This window comes from Salvia miltiorrhiza, chromosome 1, assembly GCF_028751815.1.
Source record: "Salvia miltiorrhiza cultivar Shanhuang (shh) chromosome 1, IMPLAD_Smil_shh, whole genome shotgun sequence".
NCBI lineage: Eukaryota > Viridiplantae > Streptophyta > Magnoliopsida > Lamiales > Lamiaceae > Salvia > Salvia miltiorrhiza.
Genome location: NC_080387.1, coordinates 60085211 through 60102426, shown reverse-complemented (window position 1 = coordinate 60102426; position 17216 = coordinate 60085211). Strand labels below are relative to the sequence as shown.

At 35.4% G+C, this 17216-nt stretch overlaps 1 protein-coding gene across 1 annotated transcript; it reads left to right on the top strand.

Annotated features, from left to right (window-relative positions):
- The first annotated feature begins 8117 nt into the window (after positions 1-8117).
- On the top strand, positions 8118-11684 carry LOC130999972 (heterogeneous nuclear ribonucleoprotein 1-like). The gene is made up of 2 exons (XM_057925689.1): positions 8118-8558; positions 10479-11684. The coding sequence occupies exons 1-2, from the start codon at positions 8331-8333 to the stop codon at positions 11445-11447; spliced, it is 1197 nt and encodes a 398-aa protein (XP_057781672.1). The 5' UTR covers positions 8118-8330; the 3' UTR covers positions 11448-11684.
- The last annotated feature ends 5532 nt before the right edge of the window (positions 11685-17216 follow it).

Genomic DNA, 17216 nt, shown 5'->3' with positions numbered 1-17216 from the left:
ATAAATTCAAATATGGAAAACTCTGACCCTAGGGATGTATTTTCACCAATCAACTACATGCATTCAACCTATTGATTCAATTACCAATTTTAATCCAACCCTGATGAAAGATCACTATATTATTCACAAGCGTCTCTAACGACCACCTATGAACGTAGATTAATTAATCCCTTTTCACATTCAAGACTCCAAGGAATAAATTAACTCCCAATAGCACATAAAGAATAGCTTCCTATAGCTTCACCTATCGCATTCAAGACTCAAGGCTAACACTATATCATGCATTCCTGAATCGGCTGAACAATTATCGCATTCAAGACTCAAACTGAACAGCTAGACATGTAAATCATTGATCAGATAATTCACAAGAGATTAAGCACCAGGAATCATGAATCATAAGTTGGAGGGCAAATTGATATCAATAAATCAAAAACACATAATTAATCAGATATATACAAACCCTAGGTTCAGATTAAAAGACTAGCCAGACATAGTAAAATCAAACATAAACATAATTAAATTGAACGCAATTGTAAAAACAGAATAAAATAAAAACCGAATTAAATAAAAACTGAAGTAGCGGCTTGAATCTTCAATCTTGATCCAAGCCTTAAAAACTAGAAAGCAATAAAATTCTAAAGCTAAAAACTAAAGTATGAATGCTAAGGTTTTCGGGTGTCTGCCGTCTGATCCTCTGCCTTAGGTCAAAAGAGGACCTATTTATAGGCTTCAAACTTCCTTCGGATCACCATGGAAAGTTGCCATGCAAAGTATACTTCTAAAGATAATCGAATTCTAAAGGTAATAGAATCGTATAAAAATAAGGCAACTTTCCAGCTGGATGCTCGCTCCGTAAAATCTCCTACTCTTGCCGAATTCGCGGCTCTCGCCAGAGGAACGGATGTCTCTCGGGAAACGGGTCGCGCCCGAGAAATGACGAATTCTCTGCTATCGCCAGAGGATTGGTATCGCCAGAGGAAAGAGTGATATCTCTGGTACTTCTGAGCGCTGAACTTTACTTCTCTGATGCTGGCACTTCTCGGCAGAGGAATAGGTGATTCCTCTGCTCTGGCTTCTCGATTCCGCTGCACTGAAGGTTCGATTCCTCTGACTTCGGTTTCTCTGGTCAGCGGGGGAAGCGACTCCTCTGACATTGACTTCTCTAGCAGCGGGGACTCGATCCCTCTGCAATGACTTCTCTGATCTCGCTAGAGAAATGGTCTCGCCTCTGGCATTGATATCTCTGGCCTCGCGACTCCTCTGGCTAGAGACTCCTCTGGCGAGTTGATTTCTCTGATGCCAGAGGAACGGTGATTTTTCTGCTCTGGAGATGTCGGCTCCGCTTCTCTGATATTCCGCGGATTTCTCTGGACTGGCTTTTGATTCCTCTGCTCTGGCATTCCAGAACACTTAGAAAACGCCTAATTAATCCAAAATTCTCCAAAATTGCATTCTTTCATCTGGTAAGCCTAAATCTCCTGCAAAGCATAGAATACACCATAAAACGCACCAAATTCCAGAAGATTATCCTAAAACACGCACATACAAACCCCTAAAAATAGTGTAAATTAAGCATAAATCACGTTGCTCAGGTAAACCTTCATTCAACTTTACTTTTGTTAGTTTTACGGCCCAGATTTGTGATTTGTTAGTTTTACGGCCCAGATTTGGATTTGTATCATTATACCAAAGTTGGCAGTGTGATTTATATCATTATATGTGATGATTTATATCATTATATGTGGCAGTGTATTAAGATTAATATGTTGTGTTCATTTTTGCTTTATTGTAGAAAATGGAAGAACAATTCATTAATTCAAATAGTAAAACTGTTCCGTCTGAAATACCAAATGATGGGGTAGCCGGTGTGGTTGATTGCTTTGTTGATCTTGAACGAGATAACTGTTCAGTCTGAAATAAGTTTTATTTCTCATTATATCTTGTTCTTAATTTTTGTAGGATGTTGATGATGTCGAAAGTAGCTGTAATATGGAAGACATCTTTGAGGATTACAGAAATTGATCGTTTTAATATTAGGATTATTATGATTTTTATTTTAATGTTTAATTAGCTTATAATTTATTTTGTAAAATACTATGGATCCGGGTCTGGACCCGAGATCCAGTGGATCTCATGGATCTGGGTCTAGATCTCATTTTTTTGGATCCAATGGATCTGGATCTAAGCATAAAAACACGGATCTGGATCTGGACCAAGCAAGATCCGGTCCAGATCCGGCCCATTGTCATCCCTACTCAAACATGACTATTTTTGTTGTTGTTGTTTATATGTTACTGGTATGAGTAATTAAGATGCAAAACTAGACACATAATTGAATACGATTGTATACAATTGGCGATGTTATGCTCTGAACTTAGTTTTTGGTTCATTGTATGTCATTAGAATGAGTAATTTAATCCTTAGGACCACGTATTGAATGAAGAGTACATTAGTTAGCAATTATACTGAGAAACGGAAAGTACAGGCAAAATTGTACACGGCTGTGATTTTATACCCAAACATGATTCTTTTGTTTATTTTATATTAATGGGTAATTTAATATTAGAAAATATTCATTGTTGGTGCTATCTGCAATCCCAGAAATACAAGGAGTTGGGAGAAAAATCGATGAATTGTGAGTTCAATAAAAAGAGTAATGAAGATTCAATTTATTTTGAGTTTACTGAAAGGGAATATCATCAAGAAAGATGGATTTGATACTTTCCCTATGTGGAATTTGAGGTGAGATTCTAGAGGCAATGCGATGCCCAACATAATCTGAAATTCTATTCGTTTGGGAGCTAATTTCACATTCCAACACTAGCCCACTTGTTTAGGTAAGTAGACTAGGCCCAATTATTCACAGAATATCAATATAATGTCTCCACAAATGTGTTTATTCCTAATTCCTAATCTTATTATCCCTTCACCATTTATTTAAATCTATATAATATACTTCATTCCTTCTCTAAAAAGAGCTATAATTCTCATTTTTAAAGTGTTCACAAAAAAATAGTCATATTATATCTATAAACACTATTCCATAATAAATTATCCTCTATATATTAATTTATTTATACTAATTCGACCACATGGTGAAACCCTCTTCGAGTCTCTATATTCACAATACAATTAACTATCATTATTAACACTATTTGAGACATTTTTTCTACTCATAATATACTTAACCATTTTTATTAAAATATGTGTCACTCCCTCCTACCACTGTTTATACATGATGGAGGGAGTATAAAAGAGGAATTTTTACCTTATTCTCCCTCTCTCTCTTCCATTAATGTTCTCATTCTTTTCTTCTTATTTTTTATATTAGTTCACATTGTCAAAATTGATTCAATAAAAGATATTCAATATGCAACTTAAATTTATATTCATGATAAGATCTTTAATATGGTATACAAATCATAGAAGATGAATTTAAAATAAATAACTTAAGAAAAAAAAATTATTTTCTCTTCCTTCATTTTTTTTCTTTCCTTCCTATTAATACGGAACATGCAATTTTTTTATATTTATTTTATTTTATTTTTTCTATTTTTGTTGGATATAAATTTTTGTATTCTTTATATATATATATATATATATATAGAATTTATATTAATTTTAATATAAATATATACATGAATATTAATTATATCTAAAAAAATATTACTTATTTGGTTTAAATTTATTTTTTTGTAGTTATATTTGCCTATAAATTATTTATTATTTATATAAACATATATTTTTTCCTTACTTAACTTTAATTGATATTTATATATATTAAAAATAAAATATGTTATATTTTTTCTTTATAATTTAACTATAACTAAATGATAGCACTCATTAAATTTAATACTTTAGTATACTAACTTCATGATAATCTATATCTATATCTATATCTATATATAATATGAAACCGCAATTTTTCAATAATTTATTTCTCGCCAAATTATTGACAAATTTGGAATTATGAATATTAATTGAGGGCAAACCTTTTAGAATGTAAAGAGAGACAAGAGAGGAGATAAGAAATTATAGAAGTTAATCTACGCAAATACTCCCTCCATCCATGAAAGAACTTTCTAGGAGGGAGTGACACGGGTTTTAAGAAAAAATATTATTGAGTGTATTGAGAGTGGATAAAAGGTAGTTGAGTGTATTGGGAGTGGTGAAAATGTGTTATAATTAATATTGAGAGTTGTGAAAAGTGAAAAGTAAAAGGATTATAAGTGGTGGGGTATATATAGTCCAAAAATAGGTAGGAAGTTCTTTTGTGGACATCCCAAAAAAGAAAGATAGGAAGTTCTTTCATATACGGAGGGAGTATAATAGATGAATGAGAAGTTAAAAAAAAAGAAAAAAAAAGAAAAAAGAACACAGCAGGGAGTAAAGAGGAGAGTGAAAAAATATTTTTGAAACTTTAAACACACATATAGGGGTAATGATGCCAAAACCTATGAACTTTGGCCCGTTTTCAAACTTCTCCTTGAACTTTAATTTTTACCTTCAATTCCTTCAATTTGAAGCATCGTTCAATTTTGCCACACTTTTCGTAAATCCCCAAATTAGAAGTTGATGTGGCACTGTTTAAGTTGCCGGAAATATGACATAGAATTGCTGGCGAGTGAATAAAACGACGTCATTTAATTGGGTAAAACGACATCGTTTGAACCCAAATACAAACCGCGTTCGGCTCCTTGCCCGATCTCCTAGACCTGGACTCACTGGAAAATCAACTCTCCGGCGATATCCCGCCGAAGCTGGGGCAGCTGAAGCTCACCCTCTCATCAAACCGAGAAGCCAGAAAATTACCCGACGAATTCGACAACATGGCCAACGCAAACAGCTTCCTAAACAATCTGAAGCTCTGTGCAAAAAATTCAATCTCCAATCTCCTCAGAAATCTTTGGCGAACAATAGCGACAAGGTCAGACGCCATCGTTGTTTCCTCTACTTCACTCTAGGACACCAACAACACCAACGACCACCGCCGCTCATTTCCTAGTGATGGCGCCGCCCCCTGACTCAGAAACCCTAGACCCCCAATCACCGCCCTCAGTCTCGGTCTCCGTCGACTTCAATGGGGGATGGGGACCTTGGCTGCCATATCTTCTCCACCTGTTCTCCTTTCCCCTCTTCACCTTCTCGTCCAAAGCTTTCGAAAAATGTCAGATTTGATTTTTCCGTCACCAATTGTAGAGGAGTTGCCACTTCGCTATCACCGAGAACCTTGCCATATCAACTCAACAGAGATTCGCTGAGAATGTTCTTCTCCCCTTAGATTTGGGGATGATTCTCCAAATGGGGAGAAATTGGGAGGGGTGACTCTTGATTTGGGGGATTTTAAATAGTTGGTGGAGCAACAACAGCAGGTGGTGCTTTCAATTAGGGCCGCCGTGGCGGAGATGAAAAAGCTGCCGGCGAGATCTGAAAGTTTGGAGGAGGCCGTCGGACTTGGAGGAGGGAAAGGGAAGCTGCCGGTGAAATCTAAAAGTAGTCCTTCCACATATTTACTTTTGTTTTTTGTTTTCCAGGGCTCAATTTCTGAGTCCAAATAGGCGCCATGTCAGTTCGATACTACCACGTAGATGTCATGTCAGCTCCGTACTCACTGGAGCTCAAAAGTGTGAAAAAATTGAACGATGTTTTAAATTGAGGGAATTGAAGGTAAAATTTAATTAAAGTTCATGTAAAAGCTTAAAATCGGGCCAAAGTTTATGTGTTCTGGCGTAATTAACCCCACACATATATTATTCATTTTAAATATATTTTCAATTAAATATTTAATGTGAGATGTATATTGAATATTTTTTTTCATAAATAAACAAAATATGTGCAATATAAAGATCTTACATATAAAAAGACATCTCCCAAAATAATAATTTTACCATTTACTTCTTAAAAATGGTGAAATTTGATTTATGAAAAAAATATTCAATATACATTTTAAATTAAAGGTTATGACAAAATCTTTAATTTGAGATATAAATAATCAAAACTAAATTTATAACGAATAAGTTATGATTATTTAAAGTTTCATAATGAACCTTTACATTTATCTTAATTTTTCTCTCCTTAATATTTAACATACTATAATTTTTTCATTAAGTTTTTTTTTTTGTTAATTTAATTTCTACTTTTTATTTCAATTTTTATGATGTTATTTACATATTTTTATAAAGGTTAATAGCCGAAAAATACACGAACTTTTACCGAATTTGTATATTGCACATGACCTTAAAAAATAGTCTCAGAATACACCATCTTTTAATTTTATCGCAAATTGCACTTGCGTTGACTACCAACTTGATCGGTGGTGACGTGGCTGTCGGATTTTGTTGACATGGACGATTTTTCGATGTAGTAAAACGACGTCGTTTTGTCAAGCTCTTTTAAATTAAAAAAAAAAAATCGTGCTGCCAGAAAAAAGTTCAGATCTTCGTCAAAAAAAGGGCGGAAGCAGAGGTCGTCTGCTTCAAAGAGGGAGACGAGAGGAGCCGCGGAGCGAGGGCAGCGGCGGTGGCTCGCTGCGGTCGCCGATGGACAAAAACCCCCAATTTCCCAACAACAAAAATGACATGATTGAAATGCAAGAAAACCCCCAATTTCCCATCTCTACATAAAATTAAACCTGCAAAAACCAGGAACACATATCCACCAAATCGCTGCTATGCGATTTCTAAAATCGAGTGATTGGGGTTCTAGGGCTTAGGCGGTGGCTGGGTCAGAGAGAAGGGGCCGTCGGATCTCAGAAATTAGGATCACACGCTCTGCACCACATGAATCTGGTAGAGGGCGGAGGTCGATGAAGGAGGAGGGTTTGCATAGCGCGAGGCGGCGAAAATCGTGGGAGAAGAGGGAGGGCGGCAGGACGGCGGAAGTCGTGGGGGAAGAGGGAGAGCAGCGGGCAACGGAAATCGTGGGGGAAGAGGGAGGGAAATCAAATGCTAACTCCGATCAAATCAAACCCTTCCCCAAATCTTTCAATAGATAAAATCAAAGGCCAAATTTGATCATCGCGAAGCATGCCGCCTTATGAGAGAGAGAGGTGCGGTGGTTTCTGTCTTTCCTTCTGTTCAGGTGGCGTACGAGCTGGTGGTCGGTGGAGATTCTTCGCAAATCTGTAAACTAAATTAGGGTCTATGATTCTATTTATTTTTTTATTTTTTCTCCCTATCAAAACGCCCGTGCTAAAAAGAAGTGCACCATTTAAGTTGGGATGGAGGGAGTATATCTTTTTCTATTTGTTTATTTTGTGTATTTTTAAAGAAAAAAATAAGTAGATACCATATTTTGTGTTTTACATGTTTTTTAATTATAATAGTTTAGAATGAAATAAAGATGAAGAAAAATATTTTGGTTCATTTTATAATTTTTTTTAAAAATATTTTTTTATGTTAATTTTAATATAACTATGTAGATGAATAATTAGTTATATACTTTAAATTACAATTTCAAATATGACTTTTTATTTATGTTGAATTATGAAAATATTTATTTATTTATTGTAACGTGCAATATTATATAATAATGTGTAATGTTAAGTTTTGTTATTAAATTATTTTTAATTATTATTAATAATATTTATATTTATTTATTTAAATATATCGTTTAATTTTGATGCTTACCACCGTACAATGCACGGGCGAATATATTAGCATTTTATAAAACATTTTATAAAGCGCGAGACGAGTGGATTATTAAGTATATGAATCACGTAAATGATAAATCAATCTTAATGAGTATACTTATTATTGGAAACAATATTTTGAAAAACTGTATTTTCTTAATTTATAGATTTAATTTAGTTTTGTTATCAATTACTATGACTTTTTGCTACAAAAAATTATTGTTGAAGCTTGAATGTATATATTTAAAAAGACTTTTTTTATTCATAATCTCAAATTGCGTATAGCTACCAAAAATTCAGATTACAATGATATATATGACCATCATTTTTAGATAAGAAATTCCATAAAATTAGAAAATTTGACATAATTACCAAGCAATTAATCCTTCTACAGCTACATAATTCAAATTATGAAATCGTCAACCTTAATGAATCACTAAGAAATAAACCTAAAAACGAGAAATTTAATATTGTCAATCCTTATGATAATTGTGAAATAACCAAATCACAAAATATTGAAATTTTCGAAAAACTGAACAAATAAGAGGAAAATTTACAAAAGGGTCAGGAAAACGAAGTCGTTTGTACGTGCACAGCGTGGAAACGGTGTCGTTTGTGAGCGCATCGCGGGATGGTGCCCTAATAAGGGCAAGCAGCGAATCTGAAGTCGAGATTGAATTCTCACGCACAACACGCACTGATGGACTCTTTCACCGACGAGGCGAAGCTCTTCATCGGCGGCATAGGCTGGGACACAACGGAGGAGCGGCTGAGAGACCATTTCAGCCGCTATGGTGAGGTTGCTCACGCCGTCGTCATGCGCGACAGAGTCACCTCTCAACCCCGCGGCTTCGGCTTCGTCGTCTTCTCCGATCCCTCCGTTATCCCCTCCGTCCTCCAGCAAACGCACAACATCGACGGCCGTACCGTAATTCTCTCTCTCCGGTTATCATGTTTGCTTAATCGAATCTATTTGTACTATCTTTTTGTTCTTGCGAAGTGCTCTACTTCGATGGACGTAGGGTTTGTCTTTTCAAATCGATAAATATTTGTATCTGTATTATTTGTGCGACGTGTTGGTGGTGTATAGTTATGGTGATGCTTTTATGTTTTTTCTTTTTATTGTCCCCTGGTAACTGATACGGTAGTGTTTAAAGTAACTGCTAAACACATGTTTAGCTGAAAATGGACCGATATATGTAACAGCATTAGCTCCCGTGTTGTCATTCGTAGCTGCTGAATTCTTCATTTTTTTGTTCAAGTGCTTAATCTCAGATCTCAAGTATGGTTGCTAGTTTTTTTTATTTGATAGATTAACTTGTAAGTTTATTAGTAGTTGGGATGATTCTTTTGCTGTGTGAGATTAATGAGAGCACACATCGGGTTCTGTTGAAGATTATTTTCCTTGTCCTACTCTTTCTCACAGGGGTCTAGCTCCCGTTTTGATCATCCTGGTTATTAAGGATCAGAAAACTAGTATTTTTCTGCAATTTTTGCGACCTGAGATGAAATATAGTATTTGAGGATTCTATAGCATAGTTCTTATAACTGTTCTCCTTTTCTTAAAGCCCCTATGATCAAATTTTTACTGTGTACCCCACCTATCCCTCAATAAGTTGGTTTCAGTTTGAGGGGGTTTTACGGGGTATGGTATTGGGAAGTTCAGGGTTTTACGGGGTAAGGTATCAGGAAGTCCAGTAGACGGGAGGTTCTTCCTTTGCTGATTTGTTTCTTCTTTGCATCTGATTTCCAACGGTTGCATCTTTTGTCCAATTTCCTTCATAAACGTATTTCCTACCTTGTCTTTGGACCTTTGTTTTTGCTGTAATCTATGGGATTCTGAGATGACAGATTATGCTTTCTGTAGAATCTCTTAGAATCTATCAGGTAGGTAGAGGGATGGTAGTGCACGAGAGGTCCTGGTAGGCTATTTTGATATTCTCTTCTACGTACTTTTTTGTGTCTTTCTTCCCACAGTCCTTGTTTTCTCAATTCCCTTTCTGTGAAATCATGTGAAGGCACTGGTAGTAATTGCTTTCTTGGTTGATGGCTTTGGATAACTTACCTACTTGTGATGTGATGATGTAAAAGAGAAACACATAAATCTTTTCTCTCCAAGCTGGTGTCTACTGCGTAGGAACAGTTGAGAGACTCGGGAGCTATCTTTCTTCATTGTCCATTCACATAGCTTCACTGATACAAAATTCTGGCAAGCTTGGGGTAATTTGGGTGATTTTTAAATCATGTTTGGATCTTTTCGCGGCTATAGGGTGTTTTCAGGTGCCAGGGGGAAAATCCTTTGTTGAGTTATTGTTCCTATTGTATGTTTCATTGGTCGAAGAAGAATAGAATAATTTTAAAATAATGTATTGAGGAGTATGTCATTTAATGTTGGGAAAGAGTTAAAATAATGGTAGCTTTATGGGTCCTGAAGCATTATGATTTGTAGGCATTTCATATTTGTTTGCATCCGATATTGTTAGACTGTAGTCTAGCTTTTTGGGTTGATATCTTGTCCACTGCTTGTAACTTCTGATCATTATTAAAGAAGCATTGTGGTTTCTTTCTTATTATTATTAAAAAAAGGCCAATGTTGTCTCCGGTGTGCGGTAGTGCTGCTATGAGTAATATGATTAGCTTGTATCTATACTATTTTGGTGTTTTGTGTTGCAGTATTTGTTTTGATTAGCTTGTAAACGTGACTATATATATAGCACTTCTTTACCTTTCAAAAGCTAGTAAGTTGTCAGTTGTCTACATTAGTACATAGCAAGGAAGTGTACATGTCAATAAATTGTGTGTATTTCTAATTTCTCTGCATGGCATCTGATGTACTTTTTTTATTCAGGTTGAAGCTAAGAGAGCCATGTCAAGAGAACAGCAGCAGACTCTGAAAACCGGAAGCAATAGTGGTACCGGAGGAAATTTTGTAGGGTCTGATAATCTCAAAAGCAAGAAGATATTTGTTGGGGGGTTGCCTTCTACCTTAACCGAAGATGAATTCAGGGGATATTTTCAAGATTTTGGTAGTGTAACTGATGTAGTGATCATGTATGATTCAAATACTGGCCGACCACGTGGGTTTGGTTTCATCAGCTTTACCACAGAAGATTCTGTTGATAGAGTTCTCCAAAAGACCTTCCATGAGCTGAAAGGCAAGCTTGTTGAGGTAAAACGAGCACTTCCCAAAGATGCAGTCACGGGTGCTGGTTCTCGTGGAAGTTCCAGAGGCTACGGTTCAAACTTTTCTAGTAATGAATCATACAATAGTCCACTTGGAAGCAGTAGAATGTTACAACAATCACAACCAACAAATGGCGGTTATCAGCCAAATCAACCTACAAGTGGTGGTTATCAACAGACACAACCAACAAGTGGTGGTTATCCACCTTATTCAGTTTACGGAGGTGCTAGCTATGGTTATGCAGGAAATAGCAATCCTGGCTATGGTGCTTATGGTGGGTACGAGGTCAGTGGTCATGGAAGTGCGAATGCAGGTTATTCTGGTCCAGCAGGTGTTTATGGGAACCTAGGTTCACCAAATACTGATTTCTTGAAAAATCAATGGAGTAGCCAACAAGCTGGTTATGGTGCGTCTGGATACAGCCAAACTGCTAGCTATGGGGGTTCTGTCCCTTGGAGCAATGCATCGAGGAGTAGTGCGAGTGGTTATGCGCAAGCAGGAAGACCTCCAAGCGGTGCTTCTCAATATGTTAATAAAGGGTACAACTATAATGGTTACGGGGACGATGCATCTCATGCGTATGCTGGTGGGAATGCAATGCATCCTGATGCTAGTTGGAAACCAGAAAATTGAAACTCCTAGTGAAGATGGTTTTAGGTTCAATCCACTATCTGTGCTTGGTGAGAGTGAGCTGTTTGGAGTATGTATCGAGCCTGTATTTGCATGTGTGCTTAAATCTAGTCTTATTTATCTTCTTTTACATTGTTTCTAAATCATGAATCTAGACACAAATAATAGCGATTTTCCAGACCTTTGTTTTCTGCTTCTCTGCTTATATAGTTATTCAGTTTATTTTGCTCCTCGATTCAATATTTGGACTGGAAATGTTTCTAATAGCTGCAATGAGTTTAGCATTTTAATAAAATATATGAGGTTGCAGTAGTATTTACATGTAGCTCGTTGGAGCCCAAAACAAGTTTCCCCAGTCCCTCTCTTCCGCCGTTGAGATATCCCTTAGTTTTTACACCACACTTTCATTTACTTTTGTTTTTTTCTTTCCTTTTCCGTGCCAGATCCAAAAACTAATGAATGATACTTTTGTTTATGGTTAAAACTACTCCCTCCGTCCCAATAATGAAGACACACTTTATTTGGGCACGAAGATTAAGGAGAGGTAGTTTAGATGATAAAGTGTTGTGGCCCACATCATTAGTGTTTTGCTTAATCTATATATATATAAAAGTAAAATAAATCCGATCCTACGTGGCATCATATAATCACTTCATTCTAATTTTCCTCAATTCTCATTCATTCTTATTTTTTTCCCATTTTTTTTAAAAATCTCTAATCAATATCCACCCCCTAACCAAACTTCACCCATTAAAATATTCACAATTATTTTATACATACATATCGAATGCATTAATATATAATAACAATAGTCAACAGATAAATATCATTGGACAAGTGTAGTACTCCAGGCAACTACTCATAAGAACTTACGAGTCCCATGACTTATTTCACTACTTTTATATATTACATTCATCATAAAATAATTAGATTAATATAATATAATTAATGTTTATTACACTAAAATTTGGAGTTTGACAAATTATATACCCTAATTACAAAATAATTGTTTACGTCTTAATGGGTGGAGTTTTCAAATTTACTTACACACAAGTTTTCGATTTTGTTTCTTTTTATGCATATAATCATTTTGCTTAAAATAAATTTAAAATAATATATTAATTATTAAAAAAATTATTATTTTATTTTTTTCAGATTATTCATTTATATGTTTATCAATTTTTTATTTTTATTATAATTTATTAAAAGAAAAATTATCTATTTACACAAAGAATGATCATAATAATTTGAACACATAAGAATCAATATAAGACATTATAAACTTATAAGCATATTCATGTATGAGACATTTGTATCTACATTGTTACATGCATATATGTATGTATCTCTTGTGTGTATTTGATAATTGATTTAACATATTGGTTATATATACTTATTTTAAATATAGAAAATATCGACAAATAATGAAGTTATCCATTTAAATGTCATTTAAAAAATAATAATAAAAATGTGGTTATCAGAATTTTATACTTATAGGTTCAGAAAGAAAAGTAGGGTAAGAAAGCATTGAAAATAATTGTGATTGATGAGATGGGTAAGTCTTAACATTATTTTTCAAATTATACAACCTATAAATAAATAAACATGATTTTTTTTTCATGTAGGGCAACAAAATCCAAGTACCCCGTCTCAATAGGGTTCAAGAGAAAGTTTCATGAATTTCTCAAAGAAAGATACATAAGAGTTATTAAGAACTTCTAAGTACTCGAAAACAAGCCTAACTTCCGGTATGCAAAAGTCAATCATGAGTGGAAGATCAATTTTAGCCTGAAAAATTGTTTTTAAATCAATTGAACGCCCAAATATTGTTGAGAATGAATTTGTTTTCATTCATTTTAGAAATATCCACTCACATGATCCCAAATTTGTATTGGATAAATATAATATATTACATAAAAAAATTTATGGTTTTGTTACATATTTTGCTTATATCATATTCATGAATTTGAATTTAAATTACATTCATGTGAAAATATTTTTGGGGAGGACAAGATCGAAATAATTAACATAGATTGTGTGTAGAATGAAACATGGCAAGGTTAAATTCGTTGAATAATGATTTAGTTCTATATCACCAAGACAAACCACAAATTTTACTTAACACCACAAGAAACTGAACCACATCGCACATGCAAGAGTAAGAAGTTCATTACTAAGGTTATGTTTATGTGTGCGGTGTGTAGACCTATTTTCGACACAGATGGGAGTGTGTTGTTTGATGGCAAAATAGGAATTTTTCCTTTCACTAAGATGGTGTCAGCCAAGAGATCAAGCAAGAACAGGCAGGCTGGAACATTAGAAGAGAAGCCAATTCAGTCCATCACTAAAGAAGTGATCAAGGACTGTATCATCAATAAGGTACGGATGTCAAATGACAAATGTATGCAATGTCATTCTAATTTAGTAGGTTTTCAGTTTTCAATTCATATGTAACTTAATTTAAGAAATAAGAAGATTTATTTCCTTTATGTTGCATGTAAACACAGATTATTCCAACAATAAAGGCAAAATGGCCTGCAAATGCAAGCAAAACAATCTTCATACAACAAGATAATGCTAAGCCGCATATTAAAGACAGTGATCCAGATTTTAGGGCTGCTGCAACAGCCGATGGTTTTGATATTAGGATTGTCCATCAACCTCCAAATAGCCCTGACACCAACATCAATGACTTGGGTTGGTTTAGGGCTATTCAAAGCTTGCAAGTGCAATCAGTTTGCTCAAACGTGGAAGATTTAGTTAAAGCAGTTCAGATTTCATTCAATGAGCTAAGTCCTAATACATTGAACTCTGTTTTCTTGAGTTTACAGGGTTGCTTAACTGAGATAATGAAAGTGAGTGGCCAAAACAGTTACAAGCTCCCACATATGAAGAAGGGAGTGCTTGCAAGACAAGATGCACTTCCATTGACTTTGGAAGTGCCAAAACAGCTTGTGGAAGAGTGCATTCAGTACTTGCTTGACAAAGAAGTTGTTGAAGGTATTCCCCAACTGAAAGAAGCTTTGGGAATACACACTTGTAGTATTAGATCAATGGAGGCTGCCTTTGAGACTGCCTGCATTGGTTAGTTTAGGTGGTCTTTTTCATTTTTTAAGGCACATTTTGGTATAGTTGAAGGGGCAGGTTTAGGGATTTCTATAGAAACATGTGAAAAACAGTTGAAAGTGGAGCATAATTTTTGTAAATGACTCTCATTTTGTAAATGACCCCCATTTTGTAAACTTAAGTGACTTTTGTGGAAAGTTTTTGAATATGCATGCCACAACACAATTGAAACTAGAGGGCAATCAGCCCTCATACCAACACACAGGGCCAACACCACATTAATCACACAAAATTAGTCACAAGATAGAACCACAGAGGCTGCCAAAATCGAAACCAGAATGCAATCAGCCCTCATACCAACACACAGGGCCAACACCACATTCAATCACACAAAATTAGTCACAAGAAAGAACCACAGAGGCTGCCAAAATCGAAATCAGAGGGCAATCAACCCACAATCTCATATAAATTGCATATTAATCATAGATTTTTTAAGAACGCAACCAAATGGAACATATTGAGCATATATAGAATCATCATTTCAGCATTATTAATCCATCTACCACATTGTACTACTCCATAAAACCTTAGATTGCACAGAAACACAAGCGAATAGAACAATCTCACCCTTTTAGAGCCGGATACATGGTCTCGACCATTCTTCGCAAAATAGGGGAGCATCGACGCCACCAATCGTCGCCGGCAGCCTCTTCCCGCTCGCGCACGATGTCGTCCCAATTCTCCGTACATAGAAAAGGGAGTAGATTCGAGTCTTCGACCTTCATCGCGGTAGAGGATCGGCGATAAATGGGGCATCGAACCAGAGACGGCACCACCGTCGGACTCCTGGAACCCCTGGTAATCGCCGCTGCTCTCATACACATAACCAGACGACGGCGAAGGCAACAGAGGTAAAAGATCGAAGAATTCTTCGTCCTCCGAATCAGGAACGAATTCAGAGTTCAAATAGGCCTCCCAACCCAATTTATCGGCCATTTGAACGATGGGTGAGGTGGATTTTACAGATGGAGACGGATTCAGGGTGAGGGCGGCGGAACCCTAGGGTTCTAACAGGAGGGCGACACAATTTTCGGAGGGTAAAAAAATTGAATAAGAAGGGAGGCGTAGCGGAGGAGTATAAAATATAGATCGGAGAAGGGCGGCGGCGTAGTGGAGGATGGCAGATCAGATCGGAGAAGAAATGGTGAAGGAGAAGAGAGAACATTCGAGAGAGAGAGATGAGGCTGATATGAGGGAGGCGGACGATTGATTTACTAGGGCCTAGGGTTTTTTTTTGTTATTTATATTAGTGATTAAGGTTAAGTTAATTATAGTAATTTGGTAAGCCCTAATTATTTCCATATATAGAAATGTGCCTTCATTATTGGGACATCTCATTAAAGTAAGTGTGTCTTCACTATTGGGACGGAGGGAGTATTTTATATGATAAGTTGTGCTTCTTAGTATACTCTCTCCGTTTATAAAAGAAATTCTTAGAAGGGAGTCATACTAATCTTAAGAAAAAATTGTTGAATGTATTAAGAGTGAAGAAAAAATTATTGAGTGTATTAAGATTTAAGAGTGGTGAAAAAATGTTATAATTAGTATTATGAATGGTGAAAATGTGAAAAGTAAGGGTAAATGGAGTATTATAAGTGGTGTTGTATAGTCCAAAAATAGGTAGGATATTTTTTTATATACATCCCAAAAAAAAGGAAGTTCTTTCATGGACGGAGGGAGTAATATTTATGGGTGAGCATTCGGTCTGGATCAAACCGACCCGGACCGAACTAACAGAACTGAGGACCGACAAAAAAGAATTTTGCGGACCGAGAATTGTCCTACAATTGCACTATTTATTAATTAATTTTCTGTTTTTACAAGCTAAAAAAATTATCCTGATTTTTTCAAATTAATCTAGATTGTTATCTAAAAAATCCTTTAACTTTGCATGTAAGTATCAAAAAGATAATTGCCCTCCAAATAATTACATAAATGTCATCATTTTTATTCTAAGTCGGATAAGCCGGTTCGTAAAATATCTGGATGTATCACTACTTGTCCATAAAACATACTCTCTCCGTTCACAAAAAATAGTCTCTTTTTGCCATTTTGGGATATCCACAAAAATTAGTCACTTTCCATTTTTTGAAACTTTTTATCACATGGTGGGCCTCATTCTCCACTTATAATACAATTAATTATCATTATAAACACTACTTTTAAGTGGACCTCTTTTATCTACTCACAATACAATAACTATTTTTATTAAAACTCCTGCCGTCCACCTTTAGGATTATTTTTGCTGGACGGAGGAAGTAATAATTTACTAAAAAAGCATTTTTGGATCTGTAACCAGTTAAGTATTTCGTGAGCAAAAATACTATTTCCTCCGTCCACAATAAAATTTACTAAAAAAGAGTGGCACGATGCAGTTGAGTGCATTGAAAATTGTGAACATGCGTTATAATTAATGTGTAAGTAAAGGTAAAAGTGTGAAAGTCAATGAGACCTAATTCAAGTGGCAAAATTGAGGCACCCATAGACTTTCATTTATCAGAGGTCTTGGATTCAATCTTGCCTGCGTGCAGGTAATTTTGTAGGTAAAAGTGTGGGCCATATAAGGTTTTAGTGTAAATAGGATGAAAAAGTTAATATAAATGGTGTTTTATTAGTAGTAGGATATAGTCTAAAAATAAGAAGAAA